The sequence below is a fragment of the Ambystoma mexicanum genome, chromosome 10 (genome assembly GCF_040938575.1).
Source record: "Ambystoma mexicanum isolate Mex_15411 chromosome 10, UKY_AmexF1_1, whole genome shotgun sequence".
NCBI lineage: Eukaryota > Metazoa > Chordata > Amphibia > Caudata > Ambystomatidae > Ambystoma > Ambystoma mexicanum.
In genome coordinates, this window is record NC_090932.1 from 649,973,297 (window position 1) to 649,997,614 (window position 24,318).

Sequence of the window (24,318 nt, forward strand, 5' to 3'; positions counted from 1 at the left end):
CATTATTTAATTACCCTTGTCCAAAATGCTACATTATTTAATTACATTTTAATTCTTGTTTTGCTTACAGAAAAATAGCTTTTAAGTATTGCTACCAGTGTGGCCGGTCTGTTGGCGTGCAGCTCACTCCATGTGCTCGTTGCAAAGCAGTGTATTTTTGCAGCAAGCCTTGCCAGAAGAAATCTTGGAATGATCGCCACCAAGATGAATGTGTTCCATTTAAAGGTATAGATCCTAATGAATTTGGTGTCTTGTAATTATTTTTTACATTTGCACAGTAAGGGCCCACCTTTCTCTTTTGCAGTGTCTTATTCAAAGCTATTGATTAAGAAATACTCATGTTGATAACCATATACAAATACTTGATACTCATATTTGCTGCAATACACATTTTGTATTTACTGATGTAACGTCTGTTGTTCTCCACCTATAAATCAGGCTACTGAAATAAGTACTATTTTGTTATAGTTGGGAAACCACCAATAGATGAAAAGAATGTGTTTTAGCAAGCTGTGTGGTAAAATATGTATGAATTATAGTGAAGTGGAGTTTTTGCTTTCTTTGGGAAGCTGAATCAGTAGGAATTAGACTCAGAGCGGAATCTGTGATAAACTCCACCATGAAACAGGGAGCTGCTGCAAAATTACCCTGCTAGTCCTTTTTTGCATCCCAAGTATAGAGCATTTTTATGGACAGATCCTTCATAATGCCTACGTCACATCAAATGCAGAAGTTGACAGCAGTTATCAGAGTGATGAAAAATTAAAGCATATGGGAGAAAAGCCTTTATTTTGTAAAATACTAATGGCGTAAGAATGCAACAGGTTAGAAATAAAAGAAAACTACAGCACACCACTGAAGAGGATACATGCCTCGTCTCAAGTAATGCCATTTTTATAATTCAAAATTTCTCGTAACACACACAAAGTGTGACAGGGCACTGCAGATTGTAATAAACAGACTAACAGCAACATAAAATAATCAAAGGGAAATACAAATATAATGCATCAAATATGTCCATGGCTAAATATTGTGTTTCATAATTGCTAGTTTTATTTGTTCATGATTTCATCTATTTAATTAATATCAGGAATTTTGTCTGTTTACCAAAACATCTTCTTTGACATGGTTGTAGTGAAAAATGCACCGTGACGGTGACCATGGGAAGTCATAACAGTTTGCTCATTGGGATCCATGAGGACAATCAATGTTAAACAATTGGTAGCGTCATTAGTTTTTATGTGTGACTGTCATATTACTAATGATATTATTCAATGAATATTTCTAAAATATGTTTGAGAGGTCAAACTATGCAAAGTGAGGGAGAGGGCTAGTGGTGGTGGGTACATTGGTGATTGAGAGTAAGCGGTGATGGATGGATGGGTGGATCGACGGATGGATTGTGAGTGAGAGGGTGATTGATGGATGTATGCATGGATTGGTGAATGAGAGAGGTTGAGGGATGGATTGATGGATAATTTAGTGAGTACGAGTGACTGAGCATCTGAGCTATAGATTGATTGGTGAGTGTGGGATGAATAGATGGATTGGTGAGTCAGGAAGTGAGCAAGAGTGTGCGTGTTCTGTGGATCAGTGAGTGAGAGAGTGAGACTTATATGGATTAGTAAGTGTGACTGTTGAATGAGGGATTGAGAATATATTTTACATGTTTGGATATCCTTCACTTACTATTTTGGGAAGATTTGTACATGTTTAAAACTAAAACATTTTTCATACCTTGTATGCATGAAGTACCTTGCCTTGATTATTTCATTGATGACATTTTGGAAACAGATAGTACTATTATTCTAGATGATTCGAATATATTTTATTGAAAGTGTAAATGTTATGTTTTAATCTGTGACACACTTTAATAAAAATATGGACCGACATATATGGATTGGTGACTTAGAGGTTGTGCAAAGTGTTCCTAGTAGTAGGCACAAATAGGAGTCACTTTCTCTTGTGTGTAAACAAAGGACTGGGAATAGCACACCTTTTTGCATGCACACAAATTCTAACACACCCAGATGAAATATGTTTAACTTGTAAGTGACGAATAAAAATTGTTAGGTCTGGTACTGTGTGTTTGATGGATAGATTGGGAAAGTGAGAAGATACATGCTGCATGGATTCATGGATTTTTGAGTTGAGTGAATGAGGAAGTGAGTGAGAGGGTAATTTTTGGGTGGGTATATGGATTGGTGAGGGAGGGGGAGGGAGGGAGTGTGTGCATGCATGTTGGCCAATTTGTTGACAGAGAGTGAGTGGATGGTTATTGCATGGATGGACTGGTGATGATAAGGGATGAGTGGATTGTGAGTGAGTGAGTTAGAGTGTGTGTTTTGGATGTGTGGTTGGATGATTGATGAGTGGGTGAGAAGGTCAGTATTGGATTTATGGATATGTGAGCAATGAATAGGTGTATGCATGGATATATGCATTGGTGAGTGAGAAAGTAAGTGTAAGGGTGAGTGATGGAGAGTGAGAGGGTGAATACAGGATAAAGGGATTTGTGATTGAGATAGTGAGTGTAACAGTGACTGATTCATTAATTTGTGAGGGTGAAAGGGTGCTGGATGAATGGATTGATGAGTGAAATAATGAATGAGGGGGTGGGTGTTGAATTGATTTGTGAGCGAGAGTGGTGGATGCATGAATGGATAGACTGGTGAACGAGTGAGTGAAATGGTAAGTGGTGGATGGATAAGTGAGTTGGAGTGAAACGGTGAGTGTTAGATGAATTGATTGGTGAGTGACAGGCTGAGTGGTGGATGCATGGATATATTAGTGTTGAAAGCGAGAGATGGATCGATTAGTGAGTTAGAAGGTGAAGTATGGATGGATTGTGAGTACGGGAGCAAGAGGATGAGTGTTTGGATGATGGTACATGTGAGAAAGAGTAAGAGTTGAGGGTAGATGGGTGTGTGAGTGAGAGTTATGTAAAAAGTAAAAAATAATAATGTTGCAATGTCGCATTTTCAAAATTTCAAGAAAAAAATAACAATGTCACATGTCAACCATGTCATGAAAAAGTTTTTTCCTGATTCTAATATCAGAGTCTGGAGAAGACTGGAAAGGATACTGTTAAAAAGTTATTGTTTACTATTTATGTCTTACTATTGATACTGTATTTAGGCTCATCTCTATAAACTGTATGAGTCATTCGAGACGAACACCAATGATACTGTTACCTGTAGAACAGGTTATAGTTAGAACATCAGTTTTAGATAGATTTGCCCATAGCACCGTTTTTTCTTTTTCTTCTTGGATTAGTCAGTTATCACATATTTACACTAGCTGTTCACTTCTCATCTTGGTATTGGGTAATACATAAGAACCAGACCCAACCATACACATTCACTTTTATAACCCACTCGTTTCTATGTTCAACATTAACTATAGCATAACAGCACACAATCACGAATGTGCATGCTGCAAATACCCAGTAACGGTAACACCTTTAACATAACGTGTTTTTACAAGTCATAAGCATACTTTTTTGTTTTCATACATGCCGACAGACCAATACATAAATGCACGGAAGTTAGTCACACTTGACATTAGTTTGCAGTGCACAATGCAGTATGCCAACCATCTGCTAGCAATTGTATAGAACACTTGTTGCCACAACCAACATGTCCTATACGCGAGCATACGTGCGGCCATATTGTTTACTTAACGTTGCCAAGGGCAACGCCACGAACTGCGAGCATCAGACGCTGTTCGTAGGAGACACAGCAGGATGCAGCTTGCTGTACTCCAGCTAAGATTAATAGATAGGACAGATATACGCGATCCACGATCGCATGATATACTAATTGAAAGAGTAAAGTAATGAAAGCAGGACATAACACGATTGCTCTCTCCATGTCAGGAAGTGTTTTTTTTTAAGAAAACAACACGCGCTCAGACCGCATGAAATGCAATACTTGGCAATCGAGTCACTGACATAAGGCGCATAACTCTGTGCATAGCCACATTATATCTTCACAGATTATACTTCGTGAATAAGCACCATAGCACGCTAAGGTTTACACTCGAAGTTAAGATATATTGCATTTACTGAACACGGGGTCACACAGCTAAATATTTAAGTGCAAATTAGATCACATGAATGAAAAATGCTATGGAATAACACCTCGGTTGGAGCACAGGTATGCCATGCCAGGAATACACATAATGATGAAATTCTTCTCTTTTTTCTCTTTGTTTTCTCTTTATCTTGAATGTACAATTTATGTTGAATATTTGTCTGTCCTCGTGGGCGGCTTGTCTAATTTTCACAATCAGTTTTTTTGTGCATGGTGCACTGTTGAATTTTGATCTGAACATATGGATGTGTCTAATTGAGCGCTGATATTGCAATATACAATAATCACAATGTGTGCAGTACAATAATACCCTGGCTCTGAAGAAGGATAGATTCCGAAATGCATTAGCCATATGGGTTTCTTATTTTGCCTCAACATTTAGCAATAGCTTTATTGGTGAAGTTTAACCAATGAAGCGTACAACTCTTTTGAACTGAATGAATTCCTAATTTTGAATATCAAAAAAGACTATATTTTTGAAAAATCACCAAAGTTTGTCTTGGAACTTATTAAGAAATAGAAAGAAATTGATTAACCCCAAGTGGGAATTTGAGGTGTGCGGCCCACACCGAAGGCATACAAGTCTAGGTCTTTTTTCTCCATGTGTGAGTGAGAGTGTCAGTGTTGGATGCTTGAGGGGATAGAATAATCAAAGAGTGAGTGGAAGGGTAAATATTGGTTGGCTGGATAAGTAAGTGGGAAGGCTGTTGGATAGATTTGTGGTTTGATGAGAGTGTAAGTGAAAGGGTCAATCATGGATAGAAGGGTTAGTGAGTGAGAGGGACATTGACTGACTGATGGATTGATTTGTGAGAGGGAGTGATGGCTGTGTTTGATGAGTATGGGAATGAGTGAGAGGGTGCATAATTAATGGATAGAATTGTATGTGAGTGAGATGGTAAGGGTTGGATGGATTAATTATTTACTGAGTGAGAAAGGGACTACGAGTTTGGGACTGTAGGGGGATGAAATGCAATGACTATGAAATTACTCCTTTTGAAGAACGATGTATAACCTCTTTCCCATATAAGCTCTTCTACTGCCAGATACTAGAAGTCAAGATTCAAAGGTTCAGGCCACGTTGAAGGATTACCTTGTTTGGCCAAACTGACAGATAAGTTGCCCTCATGGATTTCATTTCACCGTTAGCACCTTGAAGCTAAAGGCACAAAGTGCAAAGCAGTATGAAGCCCATTCATACAGTTTTACAGCAAATATACGAATGAGTCAGACCGCAACATCTTAACCAACCATCGTAGCAACACACTGAAAGAAAGATGACAGTAGATCACCACATCCAATGTAGTCAAACATAGCCACCATCTACTTTTGACCAACATTTTATATGAAGAGACTTAAACACAAATTGTGGAAAAAATTGCATGAAATCGAAATTACATAAATACTTTCTTTATTAGACAATTGGTGGCGAGGTTATACAGAATTTAGCAATGCACGTTGAGACTATGACTATTGGCAACTTGAAAACATTGCATAGTGTTTAGGGATTGATGCACAAGGATGATGTTTTAGGGAACACAATCAGATAGCTTCTTCTGAAGATATAGGTTTTGTAACCACAGTGTCTCCGAATAGTGATATGAAAGCACCTTCTCTTTTTACACCTCAATTTGATAAAGGTAACCCCTTAGATCTATTTTTCCAACTTGTAATTAGGGATCTTTTGTGTTTATCCTATAATATGTATTTTCAGTGAAATAACAATATCATGCAGTCAGAGAGGATCGTGATGCATTCCTTAAATTATAATAATTCAATTGTTATTAAGCCATCTGGTAAGGGTGATAATGTTGTAATAATCGATACTAAAATGTACCAGTTAGGGATGATGAAACAATTACCTGACCAAACCTGTTATGGTAAATGACTAATGATAACATGATTGCCTCTAATTTGAGTATTACATCAATTATAGAGTATTTGGTATCTGCAAATCTTCTGTGTGACAAAGAAGGGGCAATCTTGAACATATCTTATCAGGTGACACCTTGCATAAACCTCTTGCCAAAACTCCATGATTGCAGCAAATTTGAATAATACATCAATTATTGAGAAATGTGTAGCTGGAAATCTTCTAATGGTGTATGAAGGGGTATTCTTAAACATATCGTATCTGATGACACCTTGCATATACCTACTACCAAAAATCTACAAGGAATTATCCCAGCCTCATGCTAGAGCAAAACTGTCCTCCTGAATATAGCTGTGTAGTGAACTCTACGCTTATGTTTATTAACTCGCTATTTCCTTATGGTACCGCCTTATAAGCTTATGTTCAGGATTTCAGTATGTTTTATCCCATATTGAGTGTATACCTTGGATTGATGATATGTGGCTTGGGCCCTTGGATATCATATCACTTTATAATTAGATATCACATATTAATGGCATCTTGGCGTTAAAATCAATTATTTAGAGCATAACATTCTTTTGAAGATGGTTAAAACCGGGGAAAATAACTTTTTTGCATTTAGTCAGACATATTTTATCCAACTTCAATGCTCACACTTTGCTCCCTTTTATGCCAAGCTTGTGGATGGCTGGTGGGAGCAAACATGGTCCTTTGCAGGTGATGGTGAACAGTAGGCAAATAACATCCTGTTGTGGCTTTGTTATATCAACAATGTCTTTATATTATGGAAGAGTAACATTACGCGTCTCACTCAATTAGTGATCTATTTGAATAGGAATGACATCAATTTAAAGTTCACTCTTGGATATTTCCAAAAATTTACTTTTGAATATTAAAGTAGTTCACCATCAATTAGAGACAATGATATTTCGTAAGTCTACCTCTTGTAATTCTGTACTTCATACATATATTTTCCATCATTGCACATGGAATGCAATATCCCTTATGTGAAATTGCTCAGGGTAAGGAGAAACTGTGGTTATGAAGAGGATTCTGAAAGACGGCATAGATGTTGATGGAGGTTTAGGACCAGAGGGAGGGGGCTCTGTCCAAAGTCTGCTTTGACTTTGATTTGAGAGTTGAATTGTTGAAAGCAAGTGTATGTGGAACTAATGAAGTATCTCTGACAATTTCTTTCTCATCTGACTTTTCCAATCAAGCTGGGGATATTCAAAAGAATGATAACTATTTATAAGAACATGTATGCTCTAGTAGATAATACGTTATTTATGTCATATAATAAACTCCATACTCTGAAACACCAGCTGCTTGATGGCTATTCTGAAGCTACATATAAGAAAGGTGGCAATGTTTTGGCTAGAGGAAGGAACAAGATGATGCTTTCAATGTGGCAACTGTTCTGTGTGTCCTTTCATTCTTCACAAAGAATGCTATAGGACAAACATAGTAAGACTGTTGTAACTATTCAAACATAGTTCAGTTGTAACAGTGAATATTGCATTTATATTGTGCTATTTCCAGTTAACTTCAATATCTTTCAAGCACAAAAGGAGAGTGAAATCAAGGCTTCAAGGTCATACTTATACCATTACAAATTGTGATGATCGATATCTCATGGCTATCCACTTGTATGCAGCTCACACTGTTGAAGTTCATTGTCATTGATACAACTTTACAGAAGCTGAGGGGTGGTATTTGTGAATACTATTAAAAAATGTGTAGTCAAGATATTGGTAAATTGAGTACAGTATACACTGAATAATATTGATGATGGTTATATCTTCCTATTGAAATGTGGCATTTACAATGTCTTGTGTGTTCTACGTAATGTATTTTCTTCATCAGTAGTTTTAATGTTAAATTTATTAATAGTTATTTAAAATTAGCTTTTATACATTTTAATCTATGTGGAGTTGTTGCAATAACTGATAATTGCTTAGATGCAATTGTGAGAATTTCAGTAGGAGGATTTTTATGACATGTATTATATACTATCCTCTTAGAATTTTTATGGCATCTACTGATGAGAACAAATGGGACTATTGTCCCTTTTAATGCATTGAAAAATGTATCTGGTATGACCACCGATGGACAAAAACTGCATGTCATTTAAGCAAGTCAAGCTTATACCATTTCCAGCAATCCATATTTCAGAAAACATTTTGATTGAATTGAAATATATCTGATTGTGTCATATATGTGTATGTGATTACTGGTAATATGTTATTTGCATTTGCATAGATACTTATGTACTGAGCTTTCATAAACTTATTGCCACTTGTATTTTGATGATTGTGGGCATCAAGGTACTTGTTTTTGTATCCATAGTATTTAAATGTGCACTTTAACTTTAAAGTGTGTGGGTATGTAAGGGGGTATGACCCTCCAAAATGGCTGCATTTACAAAATCTCATCGGTGAGAGGTGAAATGCATATTAACAGACAGAGTGATCTGACTGTTATTTTAGATTTCTTTATGGATGCAATAAAATGTTTTCTATTTGGATCAGTGTGGTTGAAATACGGTTCTTATGAGAGTTTGAGTCTTTTTTGTGTGAACATTAATGTAGCCTTATAAATTCCACTGAGGGTGCCGTGACATGAGACAGAAAAGAAAAAACAAGTCGAGTCAGTGTTACTTGGCAGTAAATTGTGAGCTGAACATTACAATTAATTGATATTTTTCTGCTTTCCAAACAAAGTATATACTGACCTCTCCCTAACTCAGAAATTTGATTTACTCTCGGTCACTGTACGCATGCAAAAACATGTTCACCTTTGAACCATACCCCCAAAGAATTCACAATCAAAATAAAGTTTTGTGAGCATTTATGTAGATTGCTGAAACACAATGCACAGCCATCAATGCTTCTCGACGCTGCACACCTATTTTAAAATAATGATTGCCTCCTCATGACATCCAATGTCAACCGATGAAAACGGTAGTGTTAGAGAACAACCATGAGTAGCCACATCTGGATACTCCTGGTGCGCTAACCACCAAAAAGGAAACTCTGACTGAAAACAAATCAAGAAGGGATCAGGTCGCTTTTAAAGCAGCCTCATGTTGGTTGGAAAAACATGTTGGCCAGCGATAGAAACATTTGTAACAAAAAAGGAAAAATGTGCAATAGTCCTACAGAGCCATAAGGCAAACAGTGACAATTCATGTGTTTTTAGTGATAGCAGAGGGGACAGTCAGGCCTATATCTTTTGCCCAATTCACTTACTGGCTTTTTGGTGTTCTATTTGATCATTCTTGTGGCTGTTCCTGTCTTTGATTGCCCACAAAATGGTTGTGTAGTAAAATATATGTGCCCTTTCCTGCACTTACTTACCTCTATATGCACCTCTCAGGAGTGTACATGCTCCTACACATCTCCCTATCTTGTCGGATTGCCTCTTCGCAAATGGGATCCCTCCACCCATACGATCCAGTGGCACCTATGATTTTACCATTGAGCACAATGGTGGCAGCTTTTCCTCATCCGCAGGTGAAAGGATTGTGCATCATTACATTGCTGCTGCACCTAGAAACCTATGGTAATAGAAACACAATACAGTTGATAAAATATCAAATAATAACACATTAAAAAAAATTAGAAAAGTAACCCCCAAATGCCCACCATCCCATATAAAATGGAAACTCTGATAATATTTAATAGGAAATAAATGACTTGTCAGGCTCTCTCTAGTAGATATGTTTTGCAGGAGTGATATGTGATTTTGGCATCAGCAATTTCATTTTTGCAACAGGCCAAGAAACTACTACAGGAATTAGACTATCCTGAGAAAGCATTTACATGAATTGCTGTGTTGCGTCCTCACAGAAGGGACAAGAGCCAGCACGCACTATGATGGGTAATTATCAGAAGAAACAAAATGATCCCGAATATCTAAGTTCTGACTGGAACATTTAAGATTCCATTCGGATGTTTAAAGATCTGAAGGAGATTGATCAAGTTGTATTTGTGAGAGCCCAGCAGTAAGAGCTTTTGCGTACATCTTTTTAAAGGGTGCCTTGATATAGTAAAGTGTATCGGTTGACTTTTTAGCGCTGTGTGGTCCCCATTTCAATAAAAATGCTATTAGAGCAATCAATGACAGATAATGCTAAAGAAAAGTGGTGTGTTGAGGTGAAATAATCACATCAAGAACCATCCCATTACACGACTAGTCACAATACAGAGTTGATTTAGGTCATCAGGGTTTACAAAATCATCACAAAATTCTCTCTGCAGCCTTATAATCCGTCCAATAAGCTCTGGGACCTACCAGGAAATATCGGATCCAGATATTTTGAAAGAAATGTAGTAAAGTAATGATTTGCTCCAAGTTGATTGAGCAAGAAGCTGAAAGATGAATCTTTCCATTTGCATGAGTAACATTAAGATGCAAGAGGTCCTTCTTTGTGGTGAGAGCTTCTCTAATCCAATTACTGAAGAATGGTAGCTTCTCAGATGATCAACAATAACTTCCATGAACTAAGTCAAGACTAAGGGAACTTAACTGAGCCTGAATTCAAGAATAAGGAGCTGGTTATGGTGTTGGCCTACCATATATATTTTGCGCATATGTTGAATGCAAACATAGCTTCAGGAAGCAATCAAGTGCTGTACATCAGAAGGGATCCAGGCATACATGACTTTCTTTTGGGGCGACAGACCATACAATATAGCATGTGTTAACATCATACAATTCAGGCTAGCAGAGAATAGTGAACATTTTCTAGTTAGTGGGGGACATTTAATAGTGGTGAAAGGGATTATGTAGGTTGTGGGGGGCGGGATATAAAGGGATACTGGACTGAGTGGGTTTGGGGGGTGTTTCTTATGGGGTGTGAAGAAGGGTTTCCTTGAAGGGGAGGCTCTTGATTTCTTTTGTAATTTAAGTGGTATTGGGGGTGAGTCTGATGTTCACATTCAATAATCTAATAACATAAACCAAGAATGCACGTTTCCTGAGTCATTCCTTTCTACATTTCTGCTGCTCTAGCATGGCAGGTTCCCAAATTCTGTTGATGCACCTACTGCCAGAGATGATGAACTTGTCTGGCAGGTAGGGTGGAGTGTGTATGCTGATCATTTTTTATATGCTGTAGTGGTCTTTGAAGGAGGTGCATTCTTGTAGGAGTAACAAGTGAACTTTGATGAGTGTGGGTGTTAAGTAGTCCAGTTTATAAAGAACTTCAATTGACACATAGTTTCACAGACCCCCTACTGCGGTCTTTCCCTATGGAGGTGCGGGGGGTGATTGGTGTTATTGACCTGAATCTATTTGGCATTTTTCTCCTTGTGACTCTATTACAACTATGCCTTGAACATTCATCAGTAGTAAGCGCAAAACTCAGATTTGAGCTGGGCATGCCAAATGAAAGAGTCAGGGATAATCACTTTTTCATCTTCAATCGAAAGCATGTATTTCTTTGCATGATGCGTTCTTATCCTCTCTACATAGTCAGATCTGTATGTGATGAATTAGTCCATATTTGAACAATGTCCACGAACACAATATATCTGTACATTACTTATGACAAATAGTTTAGTCATTTAATCAGCCAATGGCACAGACATCTTCGGAATCACTAATTGGTTTATGTTTAAAATCTGTATAAAAACATACATTGTTATAGCGAAGCCACAATATGTGTGAAATTCCTACCCAAAACATTTAATTGAGTCATTCATCATTGCTTTGATGTAATTTCCAAACAAAAAGATGTTAACCCTTCCTGTGTCTCTGTAAAAAACAGCATTGGTTTCTGGATTCCAATACTACGTCTCGATTGTGTGCATTTCAATTTAAGCTTTTCCCAAACAACCTGCTATTTGCATCTAGGTTCAGTCATATCACAATATTAGTTTTATAGGTACCACAAACTGTGAGTTTAAAAGTAAAACTCTACTCTTCCTGTAAAACATGCTTCTAAAAGATACTGGCTCACAGCTGTGTGTAAGCACTGCAATTTCATTTAGACAAAATAAGTACCTTGCAACTTATCTCATTAAAAATTGTCCCGGGAGGATAGCTTAACGGCAACGTGCACGCCTAGGAAGCAAGACGACACGAAGCAACACAGGTTCGATCCCCGGGTCCTCACTTAGAAACCCCTGGGTCTTTAAGCGCATTATAAAAAGGCAACTAAGACAAAAAATAAAAACAATTACGCAACTGAAAAAAACAACAATTCCCGTAACAGCGCCCCGATGCCTGCGGGCTGTGTGAGCGCTTTAAAAATGCAAAATAAAGAATGCAAGCTGTACTGCTCTCAGCAGTTGCTTAAATAAAAAGTATATATTTTCTATCAGAGACTCCTGCATGTCTCACTGAACCAAGGAAACCAGAATCAACATGCGTTGTCTCTGTAAAATAATTGTTCATAATATTGTGCAGCCCTTGGTACTGCTTTTCCTATTCTGCTAGTTTAAAAAACATGTCAGTTTCGTGGCATGGGTTCTCTTTAGTGCAATCCACGTCTCGTCCTGTGATCACCTTTTCACAGCTTCTTCTGCTGGGCTCAACCAGTTAAATCCCCATCGCAATCTCATTCAGTACACTGGGTTGATCTAACTGCCTGCTTCTTCTCTCTGCCAAGGGCGTAGAATTCTGTGATCCTTGCTGCCAGGTGTGCTTCTAATCTACATAACCCATTGCTTGCATTTATCCCAACAACCATGTACTTACTCGATTCTGACCGTCTATTGTTCACATATCGTGCCAGGGATTTCCGTGTCCAACTTGTTTGGGGAAGAGCTAAGTGAACTCTTCAGCTATGTTCAGTGTAACTGGCCTCGGTCCAGAATGGGCATTAGTCCCAGAGTGCCCATTTTTAATATAGGTTATTTTGCACGAACCATGTTCACTATAGTGCATAGTGTTTTAGCATGCATCCATTGGGATCTGCCAAGTTGCTCAAGTAATTCCAATTAGCTGCATACTTGATTTACGGTTTGCATTTTCCATGCTCATCTGTGAACGATGAACTGGCTTTTCTGTCTACTTGCAAACTTTTGGCAGTGTATGTGTTTCCCCATTTCTTGTGGTTTCTAGCTAACTAAGTGATCCCTTGACAAAAAAATATATTTTGTATCTCTGCATTGTTTGCCCAGCGTTGACCTTGTACACGTATGTGCTGAGATGTAAACACGCTTGGGATATATCATTCTGGCTTTTTTCTGAGTGGGATTCTTCTATAATATAACATGCTCATTTTACAAACATAATTGAATGTGTTTTCTTTTTGTACATATCGCACAGTCTTTTTCTGTCCTTTTGCCTTTAAGTGCTTTGTAGTTGTTTAGACCGTTTCTGTCTTTCTATCCACTAGTCCTTCTACAACTTGCAGACAAAAAAACGATTTATCTGTTCCTCCCTGCACCTCTAATCTCTATGCAGGTGTTGTATCGTTCCTGCCCCTCTGTCACTTGCAGTGAACAATAACCTGTATGCACTTTACTTATTGTAAGGTGCATGAAGGTATTGATATACTCCTATTGTTTTGACTAATTGCAGTGAACATTTAAGTTCTATGTGCTTTTCTCACTTCTAATCCATATGCAGGTGTTGATATGCTGATCTGGCTGTTTCTTTGCACTATGTCAGTCCATTTATTACTTGCATTTAACATTACATTATCAGTTTTTCATAATTCTAAGCACTATCCAGATGTTCTGTATGTTTTTGATACTCATATGAGGTGTTTAGTGGGACTTAATTTGCACATGTCACCATTAGTCATATGTAGGACACAATAAGGTTGGCAGTGGCATGAAGGATACTTATCGTGGGACTTGGGTAGTGGTAGGTAGGTCAATGAGCAGGGTATTTCCTCTGTCAAGGTTAGAAAGAACCAGGGCCAGCACAGTTGGATCTGTTTGGTGGGAAGGGCTTGATTTTCCAAAGGGGTGAAAGATGGTATCAATCTATCTTTGTGCTCTTTACTATTTGTGTTTTGAAGGACAGGTGGCTGTCTTGTATGGTCTCTCAGAGGGCATGGAGTCAGCAGTGGGGGTCGGGGGGACTCTCACAGTTTTTGGGAGATAATCAGGTCAAGAGGTGGGGTTGTTGGTGTTATTTGTGAGTAGCAGGTAGCCTGTTTTGGTGGTATACAGATTTATGCAAGAGTTGACATCCAGTCTGTCTCAGGAAGAGGCAAGCCTTGAGGTGGGGTTTGGCTTACATGGATGATATTTGTAGGTAGAGTTGTGTATTATCAGCGTATCGGTGAATGTGGATGTTGTGACTGTCAAGGAGGCTCCATACAATGTAATGCTGAAACCAATTAAATGTTTCTGTACAAGTTCTTGGGAGACACTGTCACTTTTTTTTACTGTCCTTGACTACAGCAAGAGAAGATGATCTAAGAAGTAAAGGCCAAAATTAACTAAGAATGGCACCCACAATCCGTACCACAATCACATTGGCAACATGTTTGGGAACATGCGCAAAGGTTGGGTGGAACAACCTATTGGTATGGGTGCTGCATTTATAAAATGTATTAACTACAAATCCTGTGTAAGAAAAAATGCCCAGACCAAGATGGAGCTGTTTTTCAGTTCCTGCAGACTCTGCTCTATGGTCTACGAGAATTGATAGCAAGTTCATTTCCTCCATTCATTAGAGAATATGGCTAGTACATAGTGGTTTGTGTAATTAGGTTCCCCTGTGTCCTGTCAAAATAAAATATGTGCAACCTACAGAATCGTAATAAGGACACCCTCAGATCAGTTTAAAACTTGACCGGTTACAAGTGTATCTCTCATTATTAGCTTTCCACAAGATGGCTACTGGAGTCCAGAGGAGTGTCCATTGTAATTTATTTCCACTATCATTACATGAGTTGATGAATGATGGAAATCTAGATAAATTACTAGATTTATGCCACTTTGTATGGTCTTACCACCCAAGGCTGGTATAATAGGGGGGTCCTTATTTCCCAATACTCTGCACAGGAAAGACCTGCAAGGTGGAAACATGCCCATGTTAAAGGTTTCTTCAGGGTCATCATCCTGCTCCTATTCCTGGAGTTCCCATGTGTATCTTGGTGGGTATCCCTGTGGAAATGTCTTCTATCTCTTTACACATTTTCCATACTTGAGGTCTAGATGAACTTCTCACTTCCTATATGAAAATGAGACTTCCCATGAGTTATGTGTATGTTTCTGCTATTTTCAAAATCACCCCTATTGTAAAAATTCAGATCTCTGTAGGAAAGAAAATGCTGTTTGCTTGAGCAGTATTCCCATTTCAGGCTGTTCATCAGGGAGTGGTTATTTCACTCCTTGGGCCTCACCCATCTAGGGCTACAAAATACAGAAGATAGTGTGTGTTAGTTGTAGCAACAGGCCCTTACCATGTGAGTATTGGTTACCACGCAATTGAAGGACACGGTTATAGCTCTAGACCTGGTTACCAAATTGATCCATTACATGGTGATGTCTGGGTGGTCTAAGATGGGTGGTCTAGTCTCTGCCACTTTGTTGTGCAGGATGTGATGTAGGCCCATTCCATATTGGGGTAAAGGTCCCAAGGGTATGGTGTTATGTAACACTGACTTGAATTGGTGACGTGCTGTGATCCCTGTATCATATTTAAGCAATATCTCTATAAATCTCTTATTTGTTCCACCCAAAATGAGGGGCATTAATATATGACATATATGGAAACATGTGTGAGACATAAGACAAGGAAAAATCATGTATCTATGAATTATCTAAATGTCACAATGGAGTCAAGTGCCTTACCAGGCATGCAAATCACATATTACATGTTTCCTGATTGTATTATGTCCCACACAGTACCTAGCTATCATCATGCGTTTGGCAATTGGTACAAAAGCATGGAAGCCACCCTGCTAACTCCACTCATATGTTCATAGACCCTACATTTGACTACCAATGTTGCCTGTTCTATTCCCTTATGGCACTATTGATAAGCGTGTGTAAACAGCTGCCCCCATGTGAGCTGATATGGTATGTAATCACTGTGTTCGTACCTTGTCAGTTCTATGTTGCCAGAGTGTGTCATTCAGTGACTTCATTTAGGTCTACGTGATATGTTTGCATCAAGAATATCCATTGTTGCTTTCAGAGACAAGAGCACCTTTTTGTTGTGGTTGCACTTTTTCAATTATTGTCCACCCTAGAGCTTCAGTCCTGTTTTTATTCTCTAGGTAAGTGCCAAATATGTGATTGCAATCAACTGGCCTGACAAACTCAGAACTAAAGTTGAAAGTGTTTTGTTCAGGAACTGTTACAGTGACTGGGCAAAAAAATTAAACAGGGTCGGCATAAAGTGCAATTTAAAAGTCAGGATTTGTCCGGTGCCTAAAGTACCAATTAAAAGTGAGGGAAAATTTAAAGTTCAAAGTGGCTTCTGACCAGCCTGAAAATGTTCTGGGATTCCTTCTCTAAAACCCTTTCCTATCTTTCTTCCCTGAGAGGGCTAGGTAACAAAGTGTTGAAACAAAGCCTTTGGGTTTTCCCCATACCCAGGACTCCTCTGTTCCCAGTATACTTCGGAGACCAAAATGCAGTTTGAGGGCGAAGGAGCCGTCTCCTGTTTCTTTTTCTTATTTCATTGGGACTAGGTCTTTTTAATTCTGTGTTTTTTAGGCCTTCCACAAGGCACAACAGACTGATTTGCATCATAATCCTCCTCAGCAATCTACTTCAATGCTCTAGACAAAGGATTGTTGGTATTACCCGAATTGATCGTTTACAAACGATTATATGGTAAATCTGGCCAAATTCGACCAGTAGCATTCGATCATTTGTAAATGATCAGTTTGGGTAATCACTACCAAACATGGGGAGCAGGTTTTGTGGGGATGTCCCCCGCTCCCCATGTTTTTTAGTGATGGCGTTTGGGGGTAGCAGGGGTGTCCCTCAATTCCATAGGTTTGGAGATTGGGGAGGGTAAGAAAAAAAAAGCAGTCCCTGCAGCGTCGGATCTGACCCACGTTCGAACGGATCCGACGCCGCAGGTTTAGAAGAGGAGCGGGTGGCGAAAAGGTAAGTAGGGGGTGGGTGTGGGAGTGTATGGGGGCAGGTGGGGTTTTTCAGTTTGAGCAGATTTGGGCGCTGCAAAATTGGCTTCACGGCCAAATTGACCACGGTTGATTCGGACATGAACAATTGTGCCACAACCAAACCGTATACATCCGTTTCGTTGGCTCTAGGCGGGGGCCGTGGCAATTCATAAAGTCCTGGATGCAAGCATGGCTGGATGGGAGGGTGTCCAACTACCCTCACCACCCTCCCATGTTCACAAGGTCCCTGCCTCTAGGCACAGAAGCCTATTCACTCTTCCCTTCTGAACATCTTCCCTCTACTCATCCCTCCTGTTTCTGGTTATTTCTCTTTTTCCCCATTCCTCTATTCCCCTCCTTAATCCTTCCACTGATTTCCCTTCCTGCTCTCATGATCTTACTCCTGCTCTCCACTCTTCTGTTTTTTGGATCAATTCCTTCACCAATTCCTCATATCTCTCTTGCATCTCTTTCATTTTCCTTAACCACCTTCTGCCAGTATCCTTAATGCCTGACGACTCTGTTTCCCATCCTCTTTAGCCCTTTGGGTGCAGTCCAAAGTTCAATTACTTTTCTTAAAAACGTGTTATTTCTCTTTGGGCACAATATTCCTCTTAAATAGGGTCCTTCCCACTGCCTTTTTTCCAATTTCTTCACCCCTTCGCCTTCAGGCAGCTCTCTCTGCATGATTGTACTTACTCTTACTCTCAACTCCTTCACTCCTCTTGTACCACCCTCCTTAGCGATCTTCCCCTGCTTACTGTTATCTTTCTAACCATCCTCACCCTTCTGAGAATTTGCTTCTCCGGGCACCATCCATCTCCTCTCTTCTTTCATAGTTACCAGCCTCTAGAACTCTCTCACCTTTTCCAACCCTCTGGTTATCTTCACCACTCTGAATACCACCCTCTTTCTCCCTACTTAACCCATCAGTAGTTCCTAGATCTCTTTCACCTTCACTACTCTGGGCACCTTTTGTACCCCTCTCGGCATAACCCTCTAGCTCTATAATTTCACTCACTTTGGCCACCACTCTGCCACTACTTGTCTCTGACTGCAGTTCTCCTGGCTGCTTGATTTGGTCATCGGGACTCCACTCTAGCAATGCCCACCCGCTTGGACTAATCCTTTAGTTTCCTTGGCCTTGCTCAATCTCCAGTTCTTTCTTTGCTCGCCTCCAACCTTTTCTCCATTCTCTAGTCTCTGGCTCCTTCTCCAAATGCCTTCACTGTCAGACTGAGCCATTGAGTTTGTATAGGGCTGTGGTCCTTCCCCCTGACCTGTGCTCCTTGTGAGGGTCTGTGCCTGTGTTCTGCTTATTGTGTGGCCTGTGATTGGCTCCCCTTCATAAGCTCATCTTAGCTTACTCCGACCCTAAGGACCCAGATCAGGCCTTTATGTGGCTAGTCAGTCATCTTGGAATCCACTTCTTAGTTCCTGTTGCTGCAATGAATTGAGCACGTACACCGCTCTCCTGCTTCCCCTGCACTTAAACCTGATACCTGAAAATCCTTTCACAATCTTTCTAAACCCTCTGAATGTGAAAGGAATGCTTGCTCTTAGTAAAATTGCAATTTTGTGTCAACCTCAAAGAAGACCCTAGTGGAAGACACTTGATTGGTACATTTATATCATTTGTGGGTAGAAATACTGTGGGAAAACTGCAAATTGGCAACAGTGTATTACACTCAGGCACGTGGGGCTTGGGTGAACTGCTCTGTGCCTTTTAAGTGGATTATGCTCTACTGCAGTAACTTTTGCGACAGTAACAGTGTGAGTTTTCAGAGTACCTTGTGTATAAACCTCACTGTTTATGATTCAATGTGTTTGTTTTTTCTCTGTGGGACTTTGATTCTGGCTAGTGGGACCTTCGGGCTCCTCAAAGTGAGGAGGAGGTCTGTATTTCTTCCACCTGTGACTATCCCCTTGCATGCGATTCTGACTAAGCGAGAGTGACCAGGGAATCCTCCCCATACTTTCCCCTGCCACATCATTATCTAGCTATGGAAGCTACCCAGCCCCTGTAATCATCGCACTAGATATCCAGAGAGTGAGGCAATGGATTCCATCACAGTAGTGATTCACTAAAGGTGCCAGTGTGTTCTTACTGCGCAGACATGTCTTATGCGCTATAATACTTTTTGGGATCTGTCATGTGGTCACAACTACACACAGGACAGTGAAAGAGCACGCCATGACATAAATCACATTATCACTGTTGCACTTTATGAATGATCGGTGTTCCTATGGTGTGAGGAACCCGACTTCCACCGTATGAGAATGGTTGGTGAATGCTCAGATGCGACATTTGCCATAAGGTGAATGCTCTCTGGTGGAATTCGTGCCCCAGAGTGTTGTTTGTTTCATTGGACATGGGGGTAATGTTGTTGTATGTTCTAGCTGGTTCCATATGTAACATCTGCTTTTGAAGGCAAACCAGGATTTGGGTAGTTGCTGAGTGCCCACATTGAGAATATGTCAATGCTTCCTTATGCTTTTTTCAAGTTGTTCAATAATGATGAAAAGGTAAGGAAGCAAGTCATTGACTATTATGACTATTATCACATATATTTTCTGTTATTAGGGTCTTATCTCTTAGGGCTGTCATGACGCCAAGTGGATTCAATAAAGGGTACAGTGCCAGACCTGAGTTTATGCAAACATTTATGAAGGTATTTGATCACAATCTTTCAACGAAAATGTAATGTCTTGAAAGGGATTGCTTGTTGTTCAACAAAATGCCTTTCAGCCTTCTGCACAAAGGTTATTTTTTAATTTCTCATTGGGTAACTCACAGGATTGTGATTGAAGTGTCCTCAGAACTCTTTCTTGACCTTCCTGCTCCTGTGACTTCTTCTTGTTCTTGTGTCAGTGGGAGACCGTCCCCATGTCTCTGGTACAGATAGACGATCACTAGTTGGGGAACGCTGAATGTTGTATGTGGGCCTATCTCTCAATAGAGCTCAGAATCATGGCTAAGCAGAACACGACCAGGCTAGTTTCATTAAAGTGTTCTGGACATCCTGCCACCTGCCTTACCTTAGGTTCCTGGTACTAGTGCCCACCAATCCATTCTCACTCTCCTCCCCAAAGTCCTTTCTGCTTTAGGGGACCAGCCAAAGTCCTTCTCACCTCTGCCTACTATTTTCCTCCTGTATCACCTGCACCTGCTTGATGCTTCATCACAGGCTCTTTCCTCCTGCCCTCCAAGATTCACACTTTTAAGGCTAGTACTTGGCCTACTAATCTTGGTCACCTCAGGGTCCCTTGGGCCTGACATGCCTTCTCCTCCAAACTCCTCATGTTTTCACTGACCTCCCTTTTTATTCACCTGATTCAGAACATTCATTCTGTCTCTCCCCTTCCTCCTGATGTTAATCTGTTTGCCATCTCTCCTCTACTTTTATCTTCCTCCTCTCTCCTCTTGATGGTCACCCTCTACTCTTCTCTGTTGTTGCCTCTTTCCTCCTACTCACTCTTCTGTTCCCTCCCTCAGGCTCCATCAAATGTGCTCCTCTTCAAAGACTCACACGTTTATGCCAAAAATCCCTCCAGAACCCTACTTCTGTGGACCTTCCCAGCCTAACTGGACTGAGATCCGTCTCATGTTTCCTTTAGGGTGATGGACCTATTGTGTGCCCCTCCCCCCTGTGCATGTCTCTAAGGTGCAAAGAAATAAGTGTTCAGGCCACCATCTTAGAATTTCATCTCATGCATGTACGTGGGGCTGTGAGCTTCTTACATGCTCCATATGTCTGTTCTCTTTCGCCTGTTCCTTTACACTTCTCACCAGGACTGCAATTTGGTTTGTGCACAGTGCCTTTAACAGCAGCTCTGTGTTTCTGCTAAATCCCCCTCTCAACACCCCAATTGCAGTATGGGTGCACTTCCCTGGAGTTACAGCACTTACATGGATTTTCAGATTCTCTGAACAGGAACCAGCGCGAGCCACAGGTTCCACTTGACCAAGGTCCCTTAAAGGGCAAACACCATATTGTGGTGTCACGTGGCGAGCCCCAGCCTCCTGACCAGAGCATGGCGGGGCTGGCTCAGAGATCCTACCCACTCTGCTCCCAGGTCAACATCACATCATGGATGGTGGCGCTCTGCCCCCTTGGCTGCCTGAACCATCATCACAATCGACAGGCAGTCAACTACACTTTTTGTCAATTCTTTAGCCATTCTAATAACTTTTTTTTGTCTTTCTCAGAACCGATTGGAGAGGTTGGTTGTGTTTTTTTCACACTCATCTACTATGTACACTTCCTTCTGTACCTTAGGAACTGCCCATATGGTAGGTTTTCCCTCAGTGCCTTACAATGTTAACTGGAAAATAGCATAATTGGTTATGATCTGATGGTTTGGAGAAGCCAGTGATTGTGAGATTCTCCCTGTTCTTTTGGGTCATATGTCCAAAAATATATAGAGTGACTGCTCAGGTACTGGGAAAACTGAAGGAAGCAGGTTCTCCCATTCAGCCGTTCTAGGAATTTCTGCAGCACTTGTTGTGAACCTCTCCAAATTAGGAACATATAATCTATATTTCACATTCAGTGTGTAAAATGCTATTGACTAGTAATCATATATGTGTGGCGGTAGAGGATATGCCTAGAGTAAGGGTGTGAACGATGTAGTAACGTACTTCTGTAAATGGGGCAGGAACACATTCTTCAGTCATTGATGACCTGTTTGGAAAAGTGCAGACATTTAGATCTGTACCGTAATATGGACATCCCAAAGGAAAACCACTGGGTGCAAACACAGAGAGGAAATACGCATTCACTGACGATGGCGCATTGCACTTGGTTGATGTTTTAGCTGAGGAGGTAGGGCAGGATCTGATTGGGTCAGCAAGTTAAACACAGTGCCGCCCACTGTTGATTTTACCAGCTGCTGTTAATTATTTCAAATGACTGGGAGGCTAATTCTTATCCAGTCAAATATTTTTCTTGCTCCAAACTCCCACTCATGAGGACTTGTACTAAAATGAATAATTGCACTGCTTCCACAGAACGCCCCCAAAACATTTACTTTAGTGTATAAAAAGGACCGATAGGTTTATTTCCATGCATACAAAAAACCACACAATGCGTTTTTTGTGGTATTTTTTGCTCCAAATAGAGTATATTATTTATTTTTTATAGCTAATTTTGAAAAGTGATAGGCATATTTGGTGACGTTTGTATCCACTAACGTTTCATGTTCTTTTTCCAAATATTGTGTACAGTAAATATGTCAGCCAAAAGCCGTTCATTCTGTAAAACGATAGTGTTCTCGTTTGTTTTCTTTCTACAAAATGATTCGGTTTTGTAGACACGTTTTGTTATAATGTGTATTAGAGGCGTTGCAATGTGCTAAATCCTTTTCAGTTGGTGGGCGGTGCTGAAGCCGTGTGCACAAGCGTGTGTGTGTTGTCGGGCGGAAGGATGTATGTGGGGTGGAGTGAACAGTGGTTGCCAAACGTGTGACTGCCTTTTCAACGAGTGCTAACAAGCTGCATTTCATCTAGTCTTTAAAGATTGTTTTGTTTGATTCCTTTTAAGTTGCGTCTTTTTTTAGGCAAATCCTTGTTAAGATGAACCCCCCCAAAGCTGGCACAAACACTGTTATCTTTACTGAACGGCCTGGTGGAAACAGAAAGCCACACCGCATTGCTCCGGTGTCATGGAGGGTTTTTCATGACTGCCCTTGCCTTGCATGTCATCTCATCCTTTTAGTGGTCATCAATGCAGTGTTTGTCAGCAGCCAGGACTTAGTTCACAGGATGTTGTGCTAATTATGTACTGGATAGGCAAACTTGCTGAAAATGTATTGTATGTTAATCACTAACCTCTGCACCTTTAAAACAGGATTGGTATCTTTTGCTTTTAGAAGATAACATGACCACAGTATTTTGTCTTTTCCATTTCACTAGCTGGAAAGAATACAGAGGACAAGGAGAGTGGGCAGCAAAAGCCGTCAGCTAAGAAAGATGAGGAAATGGCATCTAAATTAGGCAGAAAAGGAAAAGCTTTAGGTGGGTGAGCGATTCTGAATTCCTCATTCTAGTGTGTAAGAAGTTAGAATGAAAAAAGAAAGTAGATAGCATTAAGACACCGTAGATGTTACTATTGATCGTAGCAGTGTTGGTGACAAAGAATTGAGCGCAGAAACTAAGTTTATACTTTGGAGTTCACATTCTTCCCCACAGAGAGCAGTAGCTGCCACATTTCTAGAAGGTTCCTTGCAGTGTTGCCAGGCAGCCCACACTGTCTGCTTTCTGGCTGCATCAACTCGCCGACTGGGTAGACTTCATTTATTTTAATGGAGCTGCAATCAGCAGTTCCCTCTATGGCTGAACATAGTGAATTCGCCCAAAAGTGAATTGGGACTCAAAAGTGTCATCACTGCCAATGTTCAACAACCTTATTTCGCCTTGACTAAAATACTAACAGAAATAATTTATCAGAAAACAAATGGATTGCTTTTTAAAAAAGTTCTTCTTTTTAAAAAAATCAAACTGTGTCCAAAACAAATAGATTTTTGATACAATTTAATTGATTTTTTACAAATATTAATTACAAAATAAGCAATCGTTACAAACATCAATTTGATATTTTTTATTAAAAAGAATGCATTTGATACAAAAAATAATAAATGGACTGAAAACGAAGCAATATTCACCAGAAAATGCTCCTTGATTCGCTTTGTAACAAGATAGAAAATGTTTTGCATTTGCAACCAGATTCGCTATTTTGGAAAATGAAAAAAGGATCCCTTCATAGTTTTCACATTTGTTTAGGAGCAGTCTTACCTGTCCGGTATCTTAAAGGGAAGCGGAGAGCCAGTTGTGAATACTTTGGTAGATGAAGTCCTCGTTCAGGTGTAAAATGCTGCAAGTGAAACATTTGCATGTGATTAGGGTCCTTTCCCTCTCAACGGTTTGTAACATGCATATGGAGTACAATATGCATGGCAATGTATGGGATCCACGGAAAAGATTCAACATGTTGCCACGAGTATGTATGCAGTTCCTGAGCAGGGAACGGCCGCCATGCCAATTGCAATGAGAAGCATGTTACATTTATTCCAGGATGACGACACAAGCCAGGTGATGCTGGTCCTGGTGGCAGTGTGGCGAGCATCCCCTGCCATGCACAAAAGGCAAGGGCTCATCACATTGCCATTTTGGAAGCTGCTGTCCTTTTAGCATAACCATGTATGAGGGGCAATCCTGTGACTGTAGGCCTGGCTCTCCTCAAACAAAAATTGCATCCAAAATGGCAAAGCAAGCTTTTGTCCGCTTACACAGCAGAATCACA

General features: G+C 40.1%; 1 protein-coding gene across 1 annotated transcript in view; it reads left to right on the forward strand.

The window, feature by feature from the left end:
* Positions 1-24,318, forward strand: part of ANKMY1 (ankyrin repeat and MYND domain containing 1) — a 674,408-nt gene that overhangs the window by 558,285 nt on the left and 91,805 nt on the right. Inside the window, exon 16 of the mRNA XM_069618246.1 lies at positions 71-225. Within this exon, the coding sequence (XP_069474347.1) occupies positions 71-225 (155 nt within the window). The remainder of the gene's footprint in view (positions 1-70; positions 226-24,318) is intronic.